Genomic DNA, 14,451 nt, shown 5'->3' on the forward strand with positions numbered 1-14,451 from the left:
TGTTGCCGACTCTTTGTCGAAAGACACCATGGTATCCTTAATATCCACCAGCTAATGATAACAGATAGGCCCCAAGCTTAACGCCCATCTGTGGGATGGAATATTCATTCTAACGACACCATGCTCATCAAGCACCAATCTGACAGTTTATATTCAGGCAGAAATTTGGACGCAAATAAGTGATACCGTATGATGCTTCCTAACGTCCTATATAACAAACAGTTGGAAAGACATGATCTGAAAATATATTATTTGAATCTCCCATGTTGGCTGCAGAACAATTCTGCTTTAAAGTGACTCACCAAAATTTTTGTTTTGTCCATCATATATGAGACTATATTTGGAGGTAAACATGATGATGCATACCATGTTCAACTGTCCTTCCATATGACTGCAAAGATGCCTGTGCTGCAGATGAGTGAGTACAGCACCAGCTATGGTTTTACTTTGGAGCTTGTAGAGCCTAGTTTAGGGCACAAGGAATGTTCCAGCTGTGATGGAACAGATTGATAGTGCAAATCAATTGAGCAATTGAGGTACTCCTTGATGTACTTGGTCTTTAATGTTTGTTGTGGCTAATATGAACTTATTTTGATATGCTTGTTAAAAATATGATCAGGTTTACAACGTGATGTCAATATGTCAAAACAAATCGTACCCGTGTCCGAAGGAAGTTGTGCAGTTTTGCAGAATGTGTGCAATCCATGCAAGTTACATGACTTCCAGATGCTGAAAATTTTAGAACCCGTTAGAATTACCCTTTAGAACCCTCTCGAATTACACCCTTTATAATTGGAAAGGCTCTTCTTCTTCATTTTTGTTGGACGGATGGAAAGGACAGAGCTAGATATTGAAGCGGCTTCACTGCTTAAAGTGAATCTGGTAAATACAAAAAAAAATGTTTAAACCCTGCTAATTATTTTGTTGCAATCATTTTGTGCTCTTCAGGAGGTTCGTCTGGCTCATCCAGCTCAGCCATGGGCTCCTTGGGCTCTCTCGGCAACCTGGGCGGAGTCAGTGCTCTAGCAGGTGAGCTTTAAGCGAGTCCTTAGTCGGGGATATTTTAATGAATAAAAGGAGTCCTTCATTTAATTAATGTAGTATTTTTGGGCGTCGTGTCCTAAAGCTGTAAACCTCTTCTTCCTCCGCTTCTTCTTCTTCCTCTTCTTCTTCTTCTTCTTATTATTATTATTATTATTATTTATAGAGCTTAATTTGATTTTTAAAAACAGCTAATTATAAACTTCCCAACTTAGCTGCTCTTTCTTGAATGCAAGCTACTGAAATGATTACGGTATTTTTTTTATATCCTTGGTCTAGGCTCGTGGAAGATTTAAGACACAGACGAGATTGAGCCACAAATAGCAAAGGGAACCGCAGGAGAAAGGGGAAACACCAACAGCAGGGCAGAGGGAGAAGGTAGACAGAGACAGACAAACGAGGGATGCAGGTAACGATGAGTGTGAGGGGAGAACGCAAGGGGTGGACAAGATGGATACATAAGAAAAATTTTGGGAGGGGTGGTGATGACGTAACGTGTGTCGGAAAGATCATGGTTTTGAATGGTGGTGAATAGCTGTTTTGAAGACCCGGAGGGAAGAATGAGATTGAAGAGAGTGTGGAAGGTGGTTCTACAGGTGGGAAAAGAGAGGAATAAATATATGAATGGTGGTGAGCTGTTACTTGGGATTTAGGCAGTTTCACTTAGAAGAGGTTGCTGGTGAACCTGATGTCCTGTTGATACCTGGGAGGGGGGAAGGGAGGGTTAGTGTGTGTGCGAGGGGGGTGGGGGGGGGGGGGGATAGTTGTGCAGTTGATGATGTTATTGCATTGAATGGAAGATAATTTAAAAGTTCTCATTTCAAACTTTAAAATCTATTTTATATTTTAGACCTCGTTAACACATTTGATGAGGAATTTGAAACTTGTGCTCTCCATCCTTTGTTCCTCTACTGTCATTGCAGGGGTTGGTCTTAATGGAGTATTGGGCAGTTCTGGGTTGTCAAATGGTTCAGGTGGTGGCGGTGCTGTCGATGCGCTGAGTCAGGCCTATTCGGGCATTCAACAATATGCTGCTGCTGCTCTACCTGGTCTTTATAGCCACAACCTCCTGCAACAGGCTCAAGGTGCAGCCGGCAGCCAAAAGGAGGGTATGTATGATGCGTCCTCAAGAGCGTGCTCTCTTCCATGCCCAAGGGTTTCAAGAGAGCTTGTGATGAGGTTCTATTTTGCGGCTATATCTTGTAATGCTGTTTTAATATTTACTGCTGCACAGACCAGGAGATTAAAAAAAAAAGATTTCTTTTTTACACATCCCAGTGCAGTTTAAGTGTGGACTTTATTGTGCTAAAGTAAATATTTCACTTCCAAATTGGTGCTTGGTTACTTTTCTCCCACGCCTAATCAACAGGAAATTAATGAAATGCTCGGTATTTTAACTGCATAGCCGTACATACCTGTGAGGCATCTTACGAATGAAAGTATTGGATTTTTATGCTTTTGCCGATGAAGTCGCCAAAGGCATTGTGTTTTTGGGCTGTCCGTCCTTCTGTCTGTCCGGCCATCCGTAATAGGTTTCCTTTACTACGATAACTTAAGAACAGCTGAAGGGATCTAATTCAAACTTTGTACAGGTGTGTATAATGATGCAAAGATAAACTGATTAGATTTTCGAGTCATGACGTAAAGGTCAGAGGTTAATGTTCGGTAAAATCCTGTTACCGCGATAACTTGTGAATCAGTGATGGGAATTTGACCAAACTTGATACATGTATTATATTATTATGCAAAGATTAACTGATTAGATTTTAGCATCAAGAGGTCAAAGGTCAGAGGTCATGTTGGGTAAAAATGTTATCGAGGCAGGGATTTGAACTAAATTAATTACATGTACCATGATACATATGCACAGATTAGAAGTCGATGTCAAATAGTCGAGGTTTTTAGGTCAACGTTAGAGTAAGCAGACTTGATGTGGGCGGAGACATACCAGTCGACATCGAATTATGTCTGTTGTGAATGCTTTGTTGAGCTGAGGGTAAAACATGGTGGTTGATGAAGTCGGGGGTTTTTCATGGGAGCTTGCATTTGCTCGTGGCATGAAACGATGATCCAGTTTCCTTAGCAAACAAACATGCCAAACTTCCTCTGATTAACACACTTCGACTTTTTGTTTCTGGTGGCCAAAAGGCACTTTATTATTGCCATGCATTTTTTAAATCAATCACTTGATTTTGGGGTTGTGCAACTTTCTTGTTTGTGATCAGTTGGTTGAAAGTTGAAGGTTTGGCGTTTTACCCAGATGTGCCTCCGTGATTCGCGGTGCACAACTCTGCCTCTTCCATAGGGCCCGAGGGAGCGAACCTGTTCATTTACCACCTACCCCAGGAGTTTGGAGATCAGGACCTCATGCAGATGTTCATGCCCTTTGGAAGTGTCATCTCTGCTAAGGTGTTCATTGACAAGCAAACAAATCTCAGCAAATGCTTTGGTAAGATCAGGATTGGTGGATATAGCATTTAACATTTTGTGGTCGGGAGGAAAATTCTGTGGCTCGATCTGCCCATTTGTGTAAATGGCTCATTCAAGGGCAATCGATTCATTTACAAGGCGGAGCCAATGGCTATGCCAAGATGTGCATGGAAGGAATTCTGCACTTGAGTTGAACCTGTTGATTTCTAGTTGCAGGGCAGGAAACATTTGCATAAGTTAATCTTAATGGTTTATTTGTATTCGTGCTTCAGATGTTTCAGATATATTAATGTTAAGACTGGTGTGAATTTATATATTTTTTAAAATTAAGCTTCGAAGTTCAACCAGACTTGGTGTCGTAATGGTTAAAGCGCCCGCTCTGAGTCTGGAGGTCAGTAGCTCTCATCCCAGCCAAGTCAAACCAAATCACCCTTGCTCAGGCTTGATGGGGCTAATGGGGGCCTTCTGTGTTGTCGTTCTTTGTTGGGAAACTCGTGTTATAACTTTTAATATTGGCACCACATTTTGCGTACTTTCCCAAGCAATTGCATTTGGGATGCCTTTGAAAAATGGCATCGCATATCGAAAGCATAACTCTTTAATGAAATTTATTTCTGTGAAAATGAGAATGAGCCATCGATATTTGTTTAAGATGGACTGATCGTGAAAGAAGGAGGACTATGAAAATTTCATTTCCTTATCGAATTGCTTTGCCAACATTCAGCTGTAATAATTTCATCTCAAGGTAGCGTTGACTTGTGAAAATATTGCCATAGCTTTCAAAGGGCAGGTGGCCAGTCAGTATGGTCAGGAGATAGAGGTTTGGAAATGAGCAGTAAAAGTAAACAGACTATTTGAAATGATTCTTCACCAGCTATATTGATCTATCGAATACACGAGTGCTGGCTGTCGAACAGTCGTGACCCTTGGGATACTGGTTTGGAGTGGATGATGCTCTCTGATTAGGTAAGAGTGCAACGTTTACTTAGCTCAGGTTTAAACATTCTTGCTTGGATCCCATTTGAAGAATCGGGCTGTCCTGATGGTATTCTAGAATTAAATCGGCTGAACAGTGAACATATCCCAGCTTGCGAGGTTTGTTGTGTTGCCATGAAGTTCACTTTAACCTGTTCAAGCTGAACCCACTGCTTTTTCTCATGTTTATTGTAACCTATTCATCATATTCCCTGTCTACCTCTGCCACCGAAGGTGGGTAGAGTTTATGTTTTTACCCCTGTTTGCCTGTGTGTCTGTTTGTTTGTTTGCTTGCCTGTGAACATGATATCTCAAAGAGCTGTGCACGGATTCGACCGAAATTTCGCAGAGAGGTTGTGTATGTGACAAGGACAAAATGTATAGATTTTGGTGAAGATCCGGATTCGGATCCGGCTAGTAGAATTTTTAAAGTGATTCTTCACTATTGGGAGATGGGGCCAAAAACTATACATAGCAGGATATCTCAAAAAGTTATGGACGAGTTATGACTAAACTTGGAGGTGAGTTTAAGTGACAAGAACAAGCCGATTAGATTTTGGTTTAGGTCCGAATCTAGATCCAGCCTATCTATCAGTGGGATACAAACCATAAAGAATTTTGCCTGGCAGGGATTTGTGCTCTACCGAGTGCCATTCTGGTATTTATGGTTGGGTGCTGTGTCTACATACTTGAACCACATGCTTTCGCCATATTTTGCCCAATCCAATCTTTTTTAAACAACCTTGGAAGAATGAGGAAGACACAAATATTTTTTTATTGGAAAACAATTTTTTTATGGAAGAACGAGGTGACAGGATAAAATGTCAATTAATTAATAGTTGGCCATACAAGTTGGGTTGATAAAGTGGTTGGGTTGGAGTCATAGTTGGACCCATAGTTGAGCGATTAAAAATCGGCGACATGCAGCGTGACGAGCGCTATCCTGATCTCAGAGATTTGTTTCTTTGAGCGACATTGGTCAAACGTCAAAAGAACAAAGAATCAAATCTCTGTCTGTTGACAGAAAGACCGGGCTAATTCCTCCGGGAAAGAGGTGACACTTTAGTCTCGGACTTTATCTCCATAGGAGATCGTGACAGCGATCGATGTGCTGTATGTCATTGATTTTAATCCCCGCCGATTGCACCACACCCCTTGTTTTTGTTTGCAGTGGCTGGAACGATGGTCTGGGTGGCAGACAGGCTGTTCGTTCTTTACAGATTATGCGTTTTCACCATGTGAGACATAATCCGTGGCTGGTGCTCACCATTATAGCCAGGCAGTGCCTTTTTCACACATATATATATATATATATATATATATATATATATATATATATATATATATATATATATATATATATATACATACAGTGGAACCTTGACTTACGAGTGCACCAACTTACGAGTTTTCCGAGATACGAGCCGTCGCTCGGGCGGTTTATTGCTTTGAGATGCGAGCCGAGATCTGAGTTACGAGCTTACGCCACCCGCCACCAAGTGGGTTCCGGTCACGTGGTTATCTTGCCGTGCAAGTATCTCTGCCGTATATCGCTGCTGCTTTGTTTTCGCATTTTGGTTATTTTGAGTTTACGCCACCCGCCACCAAGTGGGTTCCAGTCACGTGGTTATCTTGCCGTGCAAGTATCTCTGCCGTATATCGCTGCTGCTTTGTTTTCGCATTTTGGTTATTTTGAGTTTACGCCACCCGCCACCAGGTGGGTTCCGGTCACGTGGTTATCTTGCCGTGCAAGTATCTCTGCCGTATATCGCTGCTGCTTTGTTTTCGCATGTTGGTTATTTTGGAGCTTACGCTACCCGCCACCAGGTGGGTTCCGGTCACGTGGTTATCTTGCCGTGCAAGTATCTCTGCCGTATATCGCTGCTGCTTTGTTTTCGCATGTTGGTTATTTTGGAGCTTACGCTACCCGCCACCAGGTGGGTTCCGGTCACGTGGTTATCTTGCCGTGCAAGTATCTCTGCCGTATATCGCTGCTGCTTTGTTTTCGCATTTTGGTTATTTTGGAAAATTTCTTAGTTTTAACCATGGGTCCTAAGAAATTGAGTGCCAAGGGCAGTACTGAGAAGAAGAAGAGGATGATGTGCTTGGATATAAAACACGCAATCGTCGAAAAACATGAGCGAGGTGTGCGTGTTGTCGACTTGGTGAGGCGGATGTGAAGGCAGCTGAAGATTTTATTATAACTTTTGCCGAACTGATAGAAGCCGAACGATACATCCCCCAGCAAATCTTCAACTGTGACGAGACAGGGCTCTTCTGGAAAAAGATGCCGAGGAGGACGTATATAACGGCAGAGGAGAAGAGCATGCCAGGCCACAACTTGTTCAGAGTGCCGGCGATAGCTCGCCTTCTCTTTGTGGAAAACACGGTGAGATCCTTAACATCCAACAACTAATGGGACGCAAACGGGGCGCCCAGTTTAGCGGTACACACATTGATGAATCACCCTGCCTGTGATTCACCCATGACAGGTTATAGCTGGGTCGGGATTCAAACCCAGGCTGGACAGTTTAGAGTCAAGTGTGCGTACCTCCAGTCCAGGCCATCCTGCCAACTTGTATGCTGCATACAGGTGAAATATAAAGCGCGAGATATTTTTATATATACTGTATATTTAAAAAAAAATTGGTGTGGTTTTTGGCGGGCTGGAACGGATTAATAGCATTTCAATGCATTTTAATGGGGAAATTTAACTTGAGAAACGAGCAAATTGAGTTACGAGCTCGGTCACAGAACGAATTAAACTCGTAAGTCAAGGTTCCACTGTATATATATATATATATATATATATATATATATATATATATATATATATATATATATATATATATACAGGGTCATTGAAAAGTAACTCCCTATTTTAAAATACTTATAATTTATTTCTTAACTATAATTTTTACAAGAAATGGATATAAGAAGAAAGCGTATAGCATGAAGTTTTATTTAAAATTCGATATGGGCACCAGAATTCGCCACCAGCTTCTCAAGCCGCCCGGGAACCGCGTCAACTGATTTCACCAGGAACTCTTGTGGGATGGAAGACATAACTTCTCGTATTCGCCCTTCAAGTTCTTCCAAAGTCGTTGGTTTGGTACAGTAGACTTGCTCTTTTACCCAACCCCAAAGAAAAAAGTCACATGGTGTTGAGTCAGGGCTCCTGGCTGGCCACTCATACGGACCACGACGACCCATCCATCTCCCAGGGAAGTGGGCATTCAGCCATTCACGAACAACAATAGCAAAATGTGGAGGAGCGCCATCTTGCATGAAAATCAAATCTTCAACATTCTCCGAAGCACTGATAATTGGCCAGATTTCGTCTTGCAGCATGGTGAGGTACCTTTTGGCATTCATGGTATCGCGAAGAATGAAGGGACCTACAATCCTTTCCGAAGTCATTCCACACCACACCGTTCGTTACCTTGGGCCGATATTGCGTTTTTTCAGAAATAACACGAGGATCTTCTCCTGCTCAGTAATAGCAGTTGTGACGGTTCACAAACCCACCGATGTGAAATACCGCTTCATCAGACCAGAGGATATTTTTAAAGAGATCAGACCAATCTTCATACCACTAGCTGGGCACGCTCCTGCAGGGTAAGACGTCCAGCCATGTTTGTCGGGCTTCCGAATTTCAAACAAAAATAATCTGAAAAAAAACCAACACATTAAATTCTCATACATTAAGGAACAAACACTAAAAATTTGAGAAAAATATTACAATAAATAAATAATTTCTAAATATTTTAAAATAGGGAGTTACTTTTCAATCACCCTGTATATATATATATATATAATATATATATATATATATATATATATATATTTGCATTTGCATTAACAATTACGTATTACCTCTCCAAACACCGGTTATAGTGCACCTCAGAGTCTGGAGCGGGAACACGGCAGAAAGATTTGTTATTTTGCGTTTTCTAATAAACCATGGTAAAACCACACCAATGCAATTGTAGAACAAAACAAGTAATTGTATTAAGAACTCTCACATACACAATAATAACACTATTAAAGAAAGTACAATGAAAATGTCACTTGCATCAAATGAACAATACCCATGATGGTACCATCATTCCCCAATGCTCTCAAAGCAATGAACTCACGATACGCCAAACATGAGTGGGATGTAACATTCCCCAAAGTCTGTGCACCGATCTCCACGCTGGTTGAAGATCGAAGTCGTGCAGAACGGCAAATCAATAGACAGGTATTGGCGCGACTGTGGATGAGGAGTTACGAGGTGAGAGGTCGATATGGGAATTGAGGCTGAGCCGATAGTTAAACCAACGGCAATCAACACGAGGTCGATACGGAAATCCCAACAGCAAAACAAGATGCACCAAGCGGACAGCCTCTTCTTCTTCGAGGACAAAATGGCGCATTGGCCTGGAATGGAGGTGCTTGATTTCTCCAACGATGACTCACACTTGGTGATATAACCTGAGACGCAGGTTTAATTGCACCCGCAATATATCAATGTCGTGGACAATCCCTTTCACGGGAAGCCTCAACTCCTTCGTGACCAATATCAAAAAAGTATCTCTCTCCTGGCCGTTATCCTCCTCCTCCTTGTCCTCCTCCTCCTACTCTCCCTCCTCCCGGTTCTTTGCCGCATTTTTCTTTTTCCTCCACAAACATTTATTTTTACCTTTTACGAAAGTCATCTCCATTTCACACAAAAATCTTAACAACAATATTACCAGAAAAGAAAAAATCCTACACGTATATAATAACAACAAAGGCGTAAGTGACGGATCCGTAACAATAAATAAATACATATATATATATACACACACTTTTGCATACATATATATTTGTGGGTGGCTAACCTGGATTTTGGAAGTTTAATCGGGTAATAAATTGCAAAAAAGCAAAATAACAGCAACAAACAGTGATGGCCTTTGCAATATATGGTTAGCCTAAAATTGATTGCTCAAATGAAGACAAGTGTCTGTCTGCAGAGTCTTCTTGCATCTAGTGTTTCAATCAAACAATTCTTGCATTAGCAATTATTTTCTCTTGCCAACATTAAATGTTATTTTGTGACCAATTCTAATCGTCAAAAACTAAAAACAACATATACTTTTCCTCTTGCTTTAAGAGACTTGTACATATTGCATATGTAAAAGGGGTGTGTGGTAAATCCAGAAGTGGAACTTATTAGAGAAAATGGAGGGGTATTGTGGGAGATAGGTGGAATGGTAATGAAATTGGAAGGAGGAAAAGGATGTTTAGACTCCATTAAAGGAGAGGGAAGTCAAAAATTCCATCATTTGGTTGATGTCTTGTAGATCATCAATTGATAATAATAATTTGGGTGAAGTCGATAGCAAGCCATCGCAAGTCCCCACACTGCCCATCTAAAGCAAATTTGATAGATGGAAAAAGGTTGAACCAGGAATGACTTAATTCAATTTCGAATTAAAAAAAAAAAAATCCTTTGTGACTCCTGTGACCATAAGTTTCCACCCCCTGTGGCATGAATCGGGGATCACATCCAAAACATCGTTGCAATTCCACACGTTCCACAATGTTGATTGCATGTACAAAGTTTCATTTTTTTTTAAATTTTGCACAACCGTTTGGGAGGAGGTAGCGTGACAGGCAGATGGAGACGGAGCCCATTACAATATCTACTTTTTTTCTTTTCTTTTTTTTTAAGCGTAGGAATAATAATGATAGTAATCTGTTTCAACCATAGTTGCTGCATTGTTATTTTTGCGCACTACTTTGCAATATTTTTGGTCAATAGCAGGTCGTGCAAATATCCTTTCTTTGTGATGAACAGTTTTGTTTTGATGGCTTCTCTTCCATTACATTACATCTCATTACCTAACAACATTCCAAAGCTCAACATTATATTGTGATTTGAGGTTTACATTGCCGCGACTATATAAAAAGTTTGCCGACTCGTTTTTCCATTCCGTGAAATTGCATTTTGTCATATTGCCTCAATCGTTCTCACCGTCATTGATCCTAATTCGTTTCATATCGTGCCAAAGGACCTTCTGATTACACTCCATCTTGTGCCTGCAGGTTTTGTTAGCTACGACAACCCAGTTTCTGCCCAGGCCGCCATCCAGGCCATGAACGGTTTCCAGATCGGCATGAAACGGCTCAAAGTGCAACTGAAACGCTCCAAAAGTGACAGCAAGCCGTACTGAGGCTAGCTCGCAGTGTGTAGCCTGTCTGTGCTTGGTAAGTGTCAAGGCTTGCTTTGACAGGTGCCTATCTGTTAACTCTACTACTGCTGCTTTATGTATGCTTGTGTTTGCGTGCGTGCACATCGGGGCGTCGGGGCGAGCGGGGAGTTACTACGACATTGATTTTTTTTTGTTGTTTTTGTCTCCTTCGGTCACCATTTTGGTGTTCTATAGTTTAAAGGATCTTTGATTTAAACATGCTACATGTCTTGGTGTCGTGCTCAATCGCTTCGTTAAACAGTGTTCGAACGCCGCTTATTGACGTAGCTGCTGGGTGGATCGGTGTTTACATGTAAAGCCACGCCAGGTCCAGATATTTGGCCTGAAAAGGAATGTGGAAAGGGCGATGTTAAAAGCGCCGTATGTAACCCTCACACTTGAACGATGCCACATCTCTATTTTTATATTTTTTATAAAAACCACCATTTGGACTTATTTATTTAAGTTATTGACATGCAATAAATTATGTACATAAAGGGAAGGTTTTTGCAGCAAAAATAACACTTGGGAGATGTTATAATGCTGTCAACATTGCCAATTTCATTGTTTTTGTTGGTCACGAGGGATTGTGTTGGTTTGGTGCCTTCAGTGTTCAAATTGTTTTTGCAGTTCCAAAATGGCAGCCAGGTTTGTCAATGTACAACGGTTATCGTCCTGTGCTTTGGAATCGTACTGAAATTAAATTGACCAATTGGAAATCCCACACAACCTCAAATATCCAAACAAGAGGTATCATCCAAAGGAGAATACTACTTCCTCCCTCAAACGAAATTGATTCATAAGGGTCTTCCCAATGGCCCTGCATGTTGGTAGTTTTGGCATGCGGCTGTTTTGTGTAACCCTCTTTTATTCCCTCCCTCCCTCCCTCTCCACTTCCTCACATGTCTCCAATAGATCTTGTGCTCGCGTCTCGTAGCGTGTTGCCTGTGGCGTCCATGAGTTCGTCGCTTCGTCTCGTCCTTGTGTCCGCCTTCCGTGCTGCCGCTGTGCTTGCTGTTTTACGTGTGGCCATCATCGCCGCGCTTGCCACACTGCTCATCTGAGGCCTGCTCACTGACCCCCGCCCCTCACCTCCCCACACTCTACATCCCATTCCTGCCTCCAGCCCTTGAGAACCAGCTTTGGTTTTCTGTCTTTCCCTAGCCTCCTCACCCTCACCTCACTCTTTTCCTCTCTCTCATCCTTATGCATACCCCTCACCCTCTATTACCTATGACCAGTGGTGGGAAAAGGGTACACCTTATCCTGCACTGCTGCTTTTATATCTGCCTTGCGCTGTCTTGAGAATGAGAAAGGTGGGCCTGGTGGGAGCTCTAGAGGAACTTAGCTCACATGTTGCACTCTGCCTGTGATAGAATATTCTCCTTTTTACATAGGAGCACTGGTTTACAGAATAAGATTTTAAAGATAGTGTTTTGCTTCGTTTTAAATATTATATAAAAAATGCTTTATTTTGTTCTTGGTCATGTATACCTAGCTGTTCAGTTTGGTTAATGATAGCACATGGTTTGTAGACTTTGTTGACGATTCCGAGATCGTGTTGTCGCGTTTTTGCCGAGTTGATGTTCGATTTATTAATATTTATAGTATTGTGTGGAGTGGGCTGGGCTTTTTTGAGGTACACAGGTTTTCCACTTTTTTTTTTTTTTTTTGTAAGCCCTTGTGCTGTTTGTGCATTTCTTGGATTGAGCATTTTAGCCGCGACGTGTGTTCTTTCTAAAAGCAAGACAGGGTTCGCTATCCTATGGAAATTTGTCTACTGATTATTCTCTTCTTTTTATTTTTGTTTGATTTTTTTTTCTTTCCTCGGATGGGGCTCCAAATTTAATGGGCTCTCGGATGTTGTGCCAAATGCTGGGTGGTACTTCCTGTATTGACAGACTTTGTTGTAATGTGTGTTAAATGTAAGGGTGTACCCTTGTGCTGTTTTTTGGTGGAGGGGTGGGGTTGTTTCTGGTGTTTCTCCTAATTGCTGTTCTTTCCTTGATTTTCAAAGCGTCACTTCACACGTTGCTTCCACGTCACTCGCTCTCTCTCTCTCTCACTCACTCACTCACTCTATGCTCTATCTCCTCCTTCTCTCGCTCTCACTCTCTCTCGCTCTCTCTCTCTCTCTCTCTCTCTCTCTCTCTCTCTCTCTCTCTCTCTCTCTCTCTCTCTCTCTCTCTCTCTCGCTCTCTCTCTCTCACTCGCTCTCTCTCGCTCTCTTTCGTTCTCTTTCTCTATCTCCTCTTTCTCGCTCTCTCTATCGCTCTCTTTTGCTCTATGCTCTATCTCCTCTCTCTCTCTCTCTCTCTCTCTCTCTCTCTCTCTCTCTCTCTCTCACTCTCTCTCTGTCTCTCTCTGTCGCTCTATGCTCTATCTCCTCCTCTCTATCTCTACTTATATATATATATATATATATCTCTCTCTCTCTCTCTCTCTCTCTCTCTCTCTCTCTCTCTCTCTCTCTCTCTCTCTCTCTCTCTCTCTCTATCTCTATATATATATATATATATATATATATATATATATATATCCCATCTCTCGCTCTATCTCTCTCTATTCAGTGTTTCTCTTCACCAAGTCGTACTGCTCCATAGATTACATAGCATGAGGAAGGGGGTTTCTTTGTTTTGATGAACCATGTTGCATTCAGACTCTCAGAATTTCATCCAAGGCTGTCCACGGGTGCTGCGTCCCTTCCATGGACGTGTTGCTGTTTTAAGGTGTCCTGATTTGTGTTTTTTGGAGTTGCTCCGCCCAGCAGGTGGTTTGCCAAAGGGTTATAAATGATGGCCACAGTCATTTCAGCAGCTGCTCTTGTTGTGGCTTGTAACATAGGAATTGCTTGGGAGAAGGGGAGGGGAGGGTGGGGGGTGGGGGAGGAGTAAAGAAAAAGTACAAGTAAAATACGGTTATGGAATTTTTTTGTATTCGACTAGTGTACAGTAGTTCACTTTGCTGATTTTTTTGTACTGCAAATTTTTTATACTACAAAAGGTATGTAATATGAAAAGTGAAAACCTTTGGTTGTCTGGAAACAGTCGTGGCGCCTTTCTACAGCCGTGTTCGCGGACGAGCAGTTTCTTGGGACGCGTTTCACCTTTTTGTGGCTTGGCCCAGAGCACACGGTGGTCGCTGTTTTTAATTATCACTTCTCAAACGCTTTCAACTCGGCCCTGCCTGGAAATTTATTATTTTTCTTTCCTTTTTGTAATTGTTGTTGCCCGCAGTGACTGTATGGAGTTTGAAGGACTACTTGTGTGAATTAATTTTTTTGCTTTATTTAGAAAAATAAAACTTGTTACATGGTTCAGTGTGTATCTTGTCTGTGGATGTAAGCTTGTGCTTTGCATAGTTTAATTTGTATCTTCATGTGCAGGTAGGATTTTGTTTGTCAATTAAATGCATTTCCCTGATTAATATGTTGCTGTGGTCTTGGTCTTTGTTTTTCTTTACATGCTCTGAATAAAAATAGTGCAATATAATTGGTTGCACTCTGGGGTTTATTGTCTTGTGTTTTTTTATTGGGATTGGTCGGGTGTGTTGTTTGGAATGGGGTCCGAGGGGGTTGGGGTTGGGGGTGGAGGAGGGTGGAAGAGGGGAGGGGCAGCAGTGGAAATGGGCAAACAATCAATCGATATTTTCAGGATACAAAAAAATGGCTTCACTTTTTCAAAATAACTGCATTTTTCAACCTTTTACATTTCATATCAATGTCTGTTTTAGCTGACATACATATCGAGTATTCCTAAAAACTTGTCCACAATTGAAATTGTTTATT

General features: G+C 41.5%; 1 protein-coding gene across 16 annotated transcripts in view; it reads left to right on the forward strand.

The window, feature by feature from the left end:
- The window catches only part of LOC137423244 (CUGBP Elav-like family member 2), a 219,334-nt gene extending 205,163 nt beyond the window's left edge, over positions 1 to 14,171 (forward strand). For 14 of the 16 annotated variants that reach the window (XM_078774507.1, XM_078774514.1, XM_078774510.1 and 11 more), the window contains 4 exons: positions 949 to 1,029; positions 1,965 to 2,150; positions 3,347 to 3,490; positions 10,519 to 14,171. In XM_078774507.1, coding sequence (XP_078630633.1) covers positions 949 to 1,029; positions 1,965 to 2,150; positions 3,347 to 3,490; positions 10,519 to 10,646 — 539 coding nt within the window. In that variant the 3' untranslated portion in view covers positions 10,647 to 14,171. The remainder of the gene's footprint in view (positions 1 to 948; positions 1,030 to 1,964; positions 2,151 to 3,346; positions 3,491 to 10,518) is intronic. The other 2 variants (XM_078774511.1, XM_078774519.1) reach the window with 2 other exon arrangements.
- The last annotated feature ends 280 nt before the right edge of the window (positions 14,172 to 14,451 follow it).

The sequence above is a fragment of the Myxine glutinosa genome, chromosome 3, assembly GCF_964187855.1.
Source record: "Myxine glutinosa chromosome 3, kmMyxGlut1.1, whole genome shotgun sequence".
Taxonomy (NCBI): domain Eukaryota; kingdom Metazoa; phylum Chordata; class Myxini; order Myxiniformes; family Myxinidae; genus Myxine; species Myxine glutinosa.